Source organism: Mixophyes fleayi, chromosome 9, assembly GCF_038048845.1.
Source record: "Mixophyes fleayi isolate aMixFle1 chromosome 9, aMixFle1.hap1, whole genome shotgun sequence".
NCBI lineage: Eukaryota > Metazoa > Chordata > Amphibia > Anura > Limnodynastidae > Mixophyes > Mixophyes fleayi.
The window spans coordinates 133,878,405-133,891,030 of NC_134410.1; the positions used below are offsets into that span (position 1 = coordinate 133,878,405).

Below are 12,626 nucleotides of genomic sequence, written 5' to 3' on the forward strand. Positions count from 1 at the left end.
CCAGCCCTAGGCTGGCAGCACAAGGGTTGGTTTAGCCATTTGGAAGGTGCTGTTTTTTTTTGTTTGTTTTTTTCTTCTTACTGTATTGTTGGTTTAAATTGAATGCTTTATGTCGGCATTTACAATGAACAAGTCGACATTGTGAATGTCAACATGGTGGTGTCAATATTTTGTTCCCAACCCCCACGATAGAGTGCAGCTTCCTTTTTTATGCCCTTTGTCAGCCTCCATAGTATTTGACATCATTTGCCATACACTCCCCTTACTATTAATAAAGGTTGTTTATGAACTGCAGAAATGCAAATAGTTCTTGAATTCTCTGCTTTCTATATATAAAGGGATGCAGTTGTATTCCTGTGAGAAAGTGCCACATATAATGTATTTCATTTATGAAGCTAAACCCAGGGCTATTTTAGGAGAAAACTGAAAAGTTGAATTTTTTTAAAGGGTTGCTCTTCAAGTGTTTTAGGTTGGACTTGGATGTGAAGTTTTCACCATTTGCATTTTCTGGAGTGAGCGTAATTCTAGGAGTAGGTTGATTTAAGAGGAGTGTTTCCATGGATCACTTGCACACACAAGGCAGCATTTTGTATAATTATAACATGTTTGCTCTAAAATTATTAATGGGTGTGAAACTTTGTTCCACATAAATTAATTAAATGTAAAAACTATTTGATTATATTATTGAATTAATTGTCATTTTAAGTCATAAGGGACAATTTCAATTTGTGTTCGATAAATTCCTGTAATAAAACGTAATATATTTCTGATCTGATTTTTTTTTTATATGGCACTGCTTATATTAATGTTTAAAATAAAATAAACCATATATATTAAAACTCTGTAATCCAGGCAATAAGGGATGCATCTAAGAGTGCTAAGTATGTTGCTCAATGATAGCTGCCATAATTATTTTTATTTTAGTGGACAATATTGTTTGTGGATTCTGATGAGCTGGATTTTCATCTGTTCTGTTTTTCAGATATGGGCTCCCAACCTACAGGAGGTACAGCAGTGGCAGCACCTACCCCAGTATACCACTTACCACTTCCTTGCCAGGAGTGCCCAAGCCAGTCTTTGCAAGAGTTGATGGACAGGAGAAATTTGAAACTAAAGTTACGACTCTGGAGAATGGGTTACGTGTGGCATCTCAGAACAAATTTGGGCAGTTCTGTACAGTCGGACGTAAGTAGTACTGGTTATATTATTGGTTGATGCAATACAGTTTTCCAAACGAAAAATGTAGCTGGAAATGTACAAATGAGTAAAATAAAACATAATTGAGAGTGGAGCCATTCTGTTAGTTAAGAATTACACAAAGATATATTTCACAGAAAGACCAAGGGTAGACGATCAGTGACATTGGGCTGGGAGTTGTTGTTCAGCTGAAAAGCTGCTGACTGCCTAAGTCTGCTCTAAGACAATATGACAGTTAGGTAATGGGAAAAAAGCATAAGCGATCTGAAGTCACTGGGAACAGACTGCTAGGACATTGCCGCAGGTGAGATGTGTTTCTGTAGGGTTACCATGCTGCCGCCCCTGCGTAGTAATCATGGCATCTGTCAGTCTTGACCGAGTCACTGCAGCAAATAGGATCCAGAATGCTGTGGCAGGTATGAGCGGGGAAGGCAGATAAGATACCTTTTCTTTAAAATAGTTGACCCCTAAAACTAAAATAATAAGGAAATAACAACACAAAAGGCAAAGTATTACTACCATTAACTTTATTGCTAATATTTTTTGTTTGATAATTGAGTATTACCATTTTAAAACACAATCTTATTGAGTATGGGTTTTTCTGAAAAGAAAGGAAATGGACTTTTTTTTTTTTTTTAATCAAATATTTTTAATTCTCTTTCTCACTAGTTGGGGGACACTGCTCACCTTCGAGTACAGAGGGTACTGTGGGAGTAATGGCACTAAAAATTTGTCTAGCCTGGTCCCCTCTGCTCTTAGGGCACTTTTTAGTTTGGCCTTTTAATTTTTTTTTTTTTTTTTAGATTTAACAGTGTTTTTTTTTTTTCTGCGGCGATCACCTGCTGACCATCATGGCTACTAACCCCCCCCCCCCCCCCTGTCCTCCCTGGAAAATGTAGAGCTTCTGGAAAATGGGTCACCTGGCACTCCTGAAGTATCCAGGACCCAGCCGAATCCAGGGAGGCATTGTGGGCCTCCGGTTGCCTGTGATTGCTGTGGAGGCATGCGGTCCTTGGGCCCAGCCTGTCTGCCGGCATCGGGAGCATTCAGCAGAGGAAACAGGCAGTGGGGCATATTGTACTGGTGGGGATCTGTTGCTGGAGCACACACCAGGGTTGTGTGTGTGATCCTTAGTGTGGAATAACAGATTTAGCAATACTGCCATTATTATTATTATTATTATTATTATTATTATCATCATTTATTTGTTAGGCGCCACAAGGTTTCCGCAGCGCCGTACATAATACAAACAGGAGACCATACAGGGTGACATAGTACAGAGCAATAAACACAAAATACCAATACTTCAGAACTCTGGGCAGACATATGAGCGAGGATGGAGTAGAAGAACAGGTGAGGAGACAGGAGGGAAGAGGGCCCTGCTCATACGAGCTCACATCCTAAGGGAGGGTGGACAAACAGGCACAGGAGGGAGCCATTAAAGTAAGGGAGAGAATGGCGGGGCTGGTGGAGAGAGAGGAGAACGAGAGAAGGATGTTTGCGAAGGTGCAACAAGGTAAGGGTTAAGTGGATGGTTGGTAGGCTTTGAGGAACAGGTGAGTTTTGAGTGCCCGTTTGAAGGAGCACAGACTGGGTGAGAGACGGATGGAGCGAGGGAGGTCGTTCCAGTGGAGGGGAGCAGCTCGGGAGAAGTCTTGGATTCTGGAGTGGGAAGACGTGATCAGAGTGGAGGAGAGGCGACGGTCATTGGCCGAGCGCAGGGAGCGGGCAGGGGTGTGAATGGTGAGGAGTTTGGAGATATAGGGGGCAGTAGACTGGGAGAGGGCTTTGTAAGTGGTGGTGAGGAGCTTGAAAAGGATCCTGTAGGGGAAGGGGAGCCAGTGTAAGGTAAGGCAGAGAGGGGAGGCGGAGGAGGAGCGGCGTGAGAGAAAGATGAGTCGGGCGGCCGCATTGAGAACAGAGCGAAGGGGAGCGAGGTGGGAGAGGGGGAGGCCAGTAAGGAGAAGGTTGCAGTAGTCAAGGCGGGAGATGATGAGAGCGTGTATGATGGTTTTGGTGGCATCTTGAGAGAGGAAGGGCTGGATGCGGGCAATGTTACGCAGCTGGAAGCGGCAGGTTTGGGCTAGAGATTGGATGTGGGGGACAAAGGAGAGAGAGGAGTCAAGGGTGACACCCAGGCAGCGGAGCTGGGTGACAGAGGAGATGGTTGAATTATTATGCCATCTAGAGTTCATACCAATAAATCATCTAGTTTAATGAAAGGTGATACAATATCTAATTGAAAAATATACATTGTTCTAAGAGAGATACTGAACAATCTTTATTAGTATCCTTTTCGCTATATGTGGATCAATTAATAAAATAAATGAACTCGAACTGTTAAATCTATATACATACCCACATGAGATTCATAACCTGTAGATTCTAATTTTGGGAGTGCTACATATGTGAATATCGGCTCCACCATAGGGTCACCTATTTTTAATCTCTATCTTTTCAACACTATTTTTTAATATTTCGCTTGTTTTTATCTGGTTGTATACATTTATAAATCTTTTTAATTCAATTTATTAAATTTGTTATTTATATGTACCTGGAGTGCTAATCAGGTCACTACTTTCCCCCCTTTGAATTCATATATTTATGCATGTGACCCTAGCACCCCCTCACATAATTAATCTAAATTATAAGTGAGGTTGGTTACGATTTTGTGCGGAGCGGTTTTTCCCTTTACCCTTTCCTTACCTTCCCTCTTTGTTATTATCACTTCCATTCACGCAAGTTCCGACAGGAGATTCTGGCAATGTGGTCCAGATCGTTGTCTGAGTAAGGAAAACCTCACTCGGGCGTCCCTTCTTGGTTTGGAACTGGACTGTGGTGACCATGGACGGCAGCATGTTTAGGTGGGGTGCAGTCACTCTTCATCTCAGATTACAGGGAACTTGGACACCTGGGGAAGCAATGGTTGCCCATAAATGTCCTCTAACTGAGGACAGTATTCAATGCCCTACTTCAGGCACAGTCCTGCCTGCATAATCGGCCGATCCGAATCCAGTTGGACAATGCTATGGCAGTAGCATACATCAATCATCAAGGAGGAACAATAAGTTCCCTTGTGAGAGGTAGCAAAAATCATAAAATGGGTAGAACAGCAGGTTCCTGCCATTTTGGCAGTATTCATTCTGGAGGTGGAAAATTGGGAGGCTGATTACTTAATTCGGCATGCCCTTCACCCAGATTAATCTCTCTATCTGGAGATGTTTGTGCAAATAGTCCATCGATGGGGTCAGCCAGAGAGAGACGTGATTGCCTCCCGGAAAAACTGCAAGGTAGAAAAGTACTATGCTAGTACAAGGGACCCTCTGGCTTTCTCAGTGGACACCGTTAACGGTTCACTGGAACTTGGTGTACCTATTCCCTCCACTTCTGATGTTACCTCGGATTTTGAAAAAGGTAAGGTGCGAAAGAGTTCCAGTGATTCTGCTGGCGGCCGACTGGTCGAGAAGAGCATGCTACACAGATCTTCTCGACATGTCCGTGGATCCGCTTTGGCGTCTTCCTCTCAGCCAAGGCCCATTCTTCCATCAGGACTGAGCTTCCTTGGCATTGATGGCTTTGAGGTTGAATTCTTTATTCTCAGGAATAAAGGCTTCTCGGAGTTTGTTGTCAAAACTATGATGCAGGTGAGAGAACCATCTTCCAACAACTATCATTGTGTTTGAAGTCCTACATCGGCTGCTGTAAAAAGCACAAGGTGTCCACCTCTTCCTTTCGGTTGGCCAGGGTGTTGGCGTTTCTTCAGGATGGTCTGGACAAGTGATTGAGGCTTGTGTCCCTTAAGGTTCAGGTTTCGGCATTGGCTGTGTACTTCTTGAAATGGTTGGCTTTGTTGCCAGACGTGCATACTTTTCTGCAAGGGGTGTTTCATGCCCAGCCACCATTTATCCCGCTGGTGGCTCTGTGGGACCTTAATTTGGTTCTTTCAGCACTTCAGAAGTCACCTTTTGAACCATTGACGTCTGTTTCGTTAAGACTCCTTTTTAGGTGACCTTTTTGCTAGGTGTGTTTCGGAGTTGGGCTCTTTCCTGTTGCTCTCCCTTTCTGATATTTCATGATGACCATGCGGTCCTCAGGACTAAGTCTTCTTTTCAACTGAAGGTGGTTTCAAAGTTCCAGAAGATATTGTTCTCCCAGTGTTCCCTCCGAATTCGGGGGCTACCAGGCAGGACTCGGTCTAGTTAGATGTGGTTAGAGCCTTGAGATATTTATGTGGACAGTATGGCTTCTGTTCGGAAGACTGACAGTCATCTAGTGTTGTATGACGATCGTAAGCGTGCCTGGCCAGCCACAAAATAAACGTTTGCCAGATGGATCACTGCTCCTATACGTCAGACTTATATTTCAGAGGGCTCTTCAGTTCCTGAAGGTCTTACTGTTCATTCCACGAGGTTGGTTAACTTCTCCTGAGTGGCGCGGCATGGGGCTTCGGTTGAGCTGTTGTGTAGGGCAGCTACCTGGTCTTCTGTTCACATGTTAACCAGGGTTTACCGTTTTCATGTCTTTGCTTCCAAAGATGTCAGTTTTGGCTGTAAAGTTTTATGTGCCAGACAATGTGAGCATTCCTACCCATAGGGGCAGCTTTGGAACGTCCCCAAGGTAAGTTGTGTCCCCCAACTAGTGTGAAAGAGAAAATGGGATTTTTGTACTTACCGTAAAATCACTTTATCTGAACAAAAGTTGGGGGCCACTGCGCTCCCACCATTTTATGGTTCTGACAGTTCTGTTGAGTGTTTTGTTGGTTGTTTATCGCACTCTCTTGTGGCTTGGTTAGTAAATAAACTGAGTACTTCCGGTGAAGGGGGCATAGAGGGGAACAGGCTATACAAGTTTTTTTAGTGCCTTACTCCCACAGTGCTCTCTATACTCCAAGGTGAGCAGTCTCCCCCAACTTGTGTTCAGAGAAAGAGATTTTACGGGTCAAAATCTGTCACCAAAGATCTTACTGCGTATCTAGACGTTGCCCAGTGAGACCAGAAGGAAATTCACTTTTGTTACAGACAAATATTAGCAAAAAGGTGCACGTTTTTTCTTTCATCAGATCTGGGGGACACTGCTACTATGGGTTGTATGAGGGGAGCAGGAATTTGGCACTTAACTAGTTATCTTGTTTAATGTATCAATGCAGACAGACCCCTCCCCTCTGCAACCCCCTGTAGCTCCTTAGTTTAGATTAAGTGCCCAAGGGAGTTGGGCTTACTTTTTGTGCTAGTAGTTTTTTCATTTTAATTGTTCCTTTTATATTACTTTACTTTTTTTAGGGTACTATTTTTATTTTACTTCTATCTGAGGACTGTGTTCTACAGATAGAGAACACACTCCTATTGGGCAGCGGTACTACTCTGTCTTGTGAGAGCCGATACAGCACCGATTCTAAAGAATATCGAGCTCCCCCACCTCTTCCACATACATGGATAAACCCATCTGCGTGTCAAAGGAATTGCTCGGGAAGACAGACTTCCTCAGCCTGACACTATTTTTAGGGGACGCTGCTGACTGACTCCTCTTCTGCATATCGTGCTTAGCTGGAAGGCTAGAGGGATATTTTGGTCTATGTGGGCAAGTAGTAATAAAAATCAGTTTGTATTCTACTTAGCCAACTTTCTTCCTATCATTGCTTGGTTAGAAGATACAACTTTTACTGTATGTTTTTCCTCTTAAAACAAATATGCCAGATAAGGGAAAAGCACCACTTACAAATCATTTCACTTATTCAAAATGTAAGGTTAAGCTGCCTATTGGACAAAATGACCCGAGGGCACTTTGTACTGACTGTGACGCAGGGACGCTCACTACGCAGGCCCAGTCTAATGTACTACCACTACCAGAAGAACCGGCATGGGTATCTTCCCTGGCACAGTCGGTTACTTCTCTGGTCCAACTGCTTACTAAGCTTACGGGGTTAACAGCGGTTTCTGCTGTTCTCCCCGCCGATTAAGTGTAAACTGCACTTCCTGTGGCATTGGAGATGCCAGTGCAGTGACCGCCGGGACATCGGAGGTGGCTGTGGCAGATCCATCATCCCCTGTCACGAACCCAGGCCCTACCTCTGGAGAACCAGCGTGGTCCTTATTCTTGATCAGAGGCCTGGATAGATTAAACCGTTTTCTGGAGGCTCCAAGATCTGGACTCTCTAGAAATAAGAGGCTTCGGTCTACAAATATTCTCCTCTCCTCTCTTATTCTGAGAGGTCTTCAGAAGAGGATGGCGAGGTCATTTTTTATTCAGATTCTACGCAGGTTATGGACCTGGAAGAAACCTCTAAATATCAGGGCATTGATGATCTGGTCTTAGCAGTAAGGCAAGCCTTGGACCTTATGGATTTGGATGGGCCCAAATCTTTGGTTCAGGGTCTTTTAAAAAAAAATGAGAAGACGCGCTATCCGTTTTCCAAGAGATATGGCAAAAGCAGCTTGGAAACAGCCGGACCAGAAGTTTACGATTCCAAGGAGATTCCTCACCCTGTACCCGCTACAGGAAGAGTACCTGGCCCGCTTGGAACAGATCCTGAAGGTTGACACTCTGGTAGCTCGTTTAGCTCGCCACACTACGCTTCCGGTGCCGTGTACAGCAGCCCTGCAAGATACCACTGACCGCATCATTTAAAATCTTTGTAGCGGCAGGCGCCTCTTTCAGACCCATGTTTTCATTGGCGTGGGTTGCCAGAGCGATGGAAGCATGGGGAGAACAATTGGCCGATGGACTGCAGGATTCAGAATTGCTTCCCCTTGCCTTGTATCTAAATTAAGCCTCTGGATACTTACAAAATGCAGCCTCTGTTTCCTTCTCCATATCGGCTTCCGTGGTAGCAGCAAGAAGGAACCTATGGCTGAGGTCGTGGGATGCAGAATCTAAAAAATCTGTTGAAACGTTACAATATTCAGGCGCAAGTTTGTTTGGCCCTGAATTGGACAATATTATTTGCCAGGCCACGGGTGGCAAAATCACTTTTCTGCCAGTGAACATTACTAAGGCAAAATCTCCACGATTTGGCTCCTTTCGGCAGCCCTTTCCGGGGGCTCCTTTGTTAGGGGTCAGACGACTAGAGGCAGACCGACCGGAAGCAGGGGACCATTTTATAGAGGTATGTCCTCCCTCTCTATGAGACAGCTGTCCGCAAAAGCTACGGAAAAACCAGCATTCTGACTGTCATCCACCCCTTCTTGCGGAGTGGGGGGACGATGGAGTCTGTTCAAAGAACAGTGGATAGAGTCCTCCCAAGACCTTTAGATTCGCGGGATCATGACGAGAGGGTACATGATAGACCTGTCGGGTTCAGCTCCTCGTTGCTTCTTTGCAACATCATTACCCCGCAAGCCAGAAAGGAGACAGACGATGCGGCTCTGTGTCGCTTATCTTCTTTCTGCAGGAGTCATTTGCAGGGTACCAGACAACCAGAAAAGACAGGGGTTCTATTCAAACCTGTTTCTGGTCCCAAAGCCTGATGGATCATTCCGACCATCTTAAATTTAAAAATGTTAAATCTACACCTGGGGGTAAATGTATCATACTCCGGTTTCTTCAACTCGCGGGAGTTCGGCGAGTTGACAGCTAAAATTTAAAGTGGCGCTGCCTTGTAAAGGGAAACTTGCCTTTACAAGGCAGCGCCGCTTTAAATTTTAGCTGTCATCTCGCTGAACTCCCGCGAGTTGAAGAAACCGGAGTATGATACATTTACCCCCTGAAGGTGGACAAGTTTTGTATGGAGTCCCTTCGATCAGTGATCAATGGACTGAAGGCAGACAATTTTTTTGCATCAATAGATATACAGGATGTTTAATTTCACATCCCCATTTGGGAGGGACATCAGTCACTTCTCAGATTTACGGTAGGATAAGATCACTACCAATTCCGGGCACTCCCCTTCGGCCTCTCTACAGCGCCCAGAGTGTTCACAAAAATCATGTTGGTAATAGCGGCATGTCTTCGTTCCAGAGGGGTCAAGATAATACCATATTTAGATGACCTACTCTTCAAGGCCGCATCTGCGATGCTGTTGAAACCGTAGCTGACACTTACAATCAGGATCTTCCCTTCCCTGACAGAAGATGACCTTCTTGGGGCTCATCATGGATACCAGAGAATAAAAGGTGTTTCTCCCGGAGGACAAGGCAGGTCATTACAGGGAGTAACTACACAGGTCCTGGCCACTCACAGTCCGACCATCCACTTATCCATGCGTCTCCTAGGGAAGATGGTGTCCACCTTCGAAACAATTCCATTCCCGCTGATTCCAGTGGGACCTCTTATCAAAGCGGTCAGGTTCCCAACTGCATTTGGAATGCCAGAATATCCGCTTGTCTCCAAAAGCGAGGGTGTCTCTTCAGTGGTGGTTGGTCCAGGATCACCTGGCAGTAGGCAGGTGCTTTGCCCCATGGTCCTGGATCATAGTAACCACAGAAGCCAGCCTGAGGGGCTGGGGAGCTGTGGCCCTTCACTTACGGCAGCTTTGGTCGACTCGGGATTCTTCTCTGTCAATCAGCATTCTAGAGATGAATGCCATGCTAATGGCTCTTCGGGGCACCCAGACCATACTTCAGGGTTTTCTGGTCAGGTTGCAATCCGACAATGCCACAGCAGTGGTTTATGTAAACAGACAGGGCGGAACCAGAAGTGCAGGAGCAATGACAGTGTCGACACAAATCTTCGCCTGGGCAGAACAGAATGTTCCCTGAGTCTCAGCGGTGTTCGTACCAGGCATCCCGAATTGGGAGGCAGATTATCTAAGCCGTCATGCAGTGATGCCGGGGGAGCGGTCACTCCATCCGGAGGTCTTCCAGTCGCTGATTCTGAGATGGGGTCTTCCGAACCTGAATCTCATGGCGTTGATGCACAACAGGAAGGTCCCGAGTTTCTGCGCAAAGGGCAAGAAAAAAACCCTGTCAGTAGCCTAGCTGTAGACGTCATGACAAGGCTCTGGGACTTCAGATTGGGATATCTATTCCCCCCCCTATATCCATTAATCACCACGTGCTCAGCCGACTAAGACAAGGGGGACTCCCAGTGATTCTGGTGGCTCCTGCCTGGCTGTGGAGAGTATGGTATGCAGAGATTATCTCGATGGCAGTAGGTCAAGGAGTATGGCTACCACTGCGAGACGACCTCCGTCTCCAAGGCCAATTCCGACATCAGGACTTGCCTCAGCTGACTTTAACGGCATGGTTGTGGAAGCCAGCCTTTGACGGTCTAGAGGATTCTCTCCTAGAATTGTGAACACGTTATTGCGAGCTCGTAAGCCAGTTCTGGCTCGTATCTACCACCGCATCTGGTGCACTTATATCAGATGGTGTGAGAATCGGCCTTGTAATACATCGTCCTTTCGTCTTTCCCAGTTCCTGGCAATCCTCCAGGATGGCTTGGATGCAGGTCTCCGGTTGGACTCCTTAAAAGTACAAATATCAGCCCTTTCGGTTTTCTTTCATCTTCGATTGACAGACATGCCGGATATTAGGACAATTCTACAGTCTTGCATATCCAGCCACCTTATGCCCCGCCTATCGCACCATGGGATCTCAACCTGGTGCTTGATATCCTTAAGGGACCTGCTTTTGACCCGTTACATTCAGCAGATTTAAGGTTCTTAACGTGGAAAGTAGCGTTCCTTCTTGAGATTGCATCGGCTCGCAGAGTGTCAGAGTTAGGAGCCCTTTCTTGTTGTGAGCCATATTTGTTTTTTCACAAGGACAGAGCGGTTCTATGGACTATTCCTTTGTTCGTACCGAAGGTGGTTTTGGCATTTCACATGTGGTTCCAGTGTTTCAGACGGGGGCATCGTCTTCCCACCAGAATTTGATGGAGTGTTTAGATATGGTCAGGGCTCTCTGTATTTATGTGAGGAGGACCTCCCACATTCGACATACAGATTCTTTATCCTTTTTGATTCCCTTAAAAGAGGATGGCCAGCCTCGAAGCCATCCATTGCAAGATGGATTACTGCAACCATTAGGCAGCCTTATATGAGTGCTGACCGGCCTGTGCCAGGTCGACTTACTGCCCATTCCACCCGTGGAGGCATCTTGGGCAGCGAGAAATGGGGCCTCAGTGGATCAGCTTTGCAGAGCGGCCACCTGGTCCTAGGTCCATACTTTGACAAAATGTTATCAATTCCATGTCTTTGCGTTTGCAGACGCCAATTTTGGCCGTAGTGCTCTACGTGCCGGGCTGTCAGAGCGGCCCCACCCTTAGGGGGGCTGCTTTAGAATGTCCCCATGGTAGCAGTGTCCCCCCGGATCGGATGAAAGAGAAAAGAGGATTTTTATACTTACGATAAATCTGTTTCTCTTATTCCATCTGGGGGACACTGCGTTCCCTCCCTTCTGCTCTTCTGCTGTATGATCTTTGGTTGTTTGGCCTATCTTTCTTGGGGCTTTATAATTAAATTGATGAGCTACAGGGGATTGCAGAGGGGAGGAGTCTATCTGCATTGATACATTAAACAAGTTAACTGCTTAAGTGCCAACTCCACACTCCCCACATACAACCCATGGTAGCAATGTCCCCCAGATAGAATCAAAGAAACGGATTTAACGTAAGTATAAAAATCCTCTTTTTTTTTATCCCCCTTAGATATCACAGATTTAGTCAATTTTTATACTGACAGAATGTCACTTCTTGTGTCTTTTACAGTTCTGATAAATTCAGGTTCAAGGCATGAAAACAAATATCTCAGCGGCATCTCCCACTTTCTGGAAAAACTTGCCTTCTCAGTAAGTGTCATAATATCATCATTATCGTGTATTTGTAAGACGCCACCAGTTCCTATGTGCTGGACAGCTAGGATACAAATAACATGAATAATAATAACATAAACACAATTACAAAACATGGGGGTGCAAATAGAAATATAAAATCGTGCAAGTACAAATTCCGTATGTACAAGTTAAAAGGAAAATTATAATATTAGCACACATAGAAAATAAACATAAAGACATAACAGATGCATTTGAGGTAGACCAGAAAATGCAGAGATGAGACATTGGGTAAGGAGGGCCCCTCGTGACAGCTTAAAATATTTGTAGTTTTGTGTGACCTGTGTTAAAGTTAAAATCACTCTCCCAGACACACCCTACTTATATGGAGCAACTTTGCAATATTTATCTGTAATCTTACACGTCCCCTTCACACCACAGACAGACATCAGTGTGTGTCTGCTCAATGCAGTGCTGAAAGGGTTGTTGACTTGTGTATAAATAAGGCTTATTGTGAAACAAAACAGTCTGGAGTGGTGTTCACAAATCACGAGCTCCCCTTAAAGTTTGAGAAGTCTAAATAATGGAGACACAGTTTTTCTTTTTTCCTTTGTCGTAGTCTACGGCTCAGTTTGGCAGTAAAGATGAGATTCTGTTGACGTTGGAAAAACACGGAGGGATTTGTGACTGTCAGACCTCCAGGTAAGCATTAGGGAAATATTT

The 12,626-nt window shown here is 45.1% G+C and overlaps 1 protein-coding gene across 1 annotated transcript in view; it reads left to right on the plus strand.

Moving 5' to 3' along the window:
• PMPCA (peptidase, mitochondrial processing subunit alpha) overlaps positions 1 to 12,626 on the plus strand; it is a 65,208-nt gene that overhangs the window by 3,180 nt on the left and 49,402 nt on the right. Inside the window, exons 2-4 of the mRNA XM_075185846.1 lie at positions 983 to 1,185; positions 11,842 to 11,921; positions 12,523 to 12,605. Coding sequence (XP_075041947.1) covers positions 983 to 1,185; positions 11,842 to 11,921; positions 12,523 to 12,605 — 366 coding nt within the window. The remainder of the gene's footprint in view (positions 1 to 982; positions 1,186 to 11,841; positions 11,922 to 12,522; positions 12,606 to 12,626) is intronic.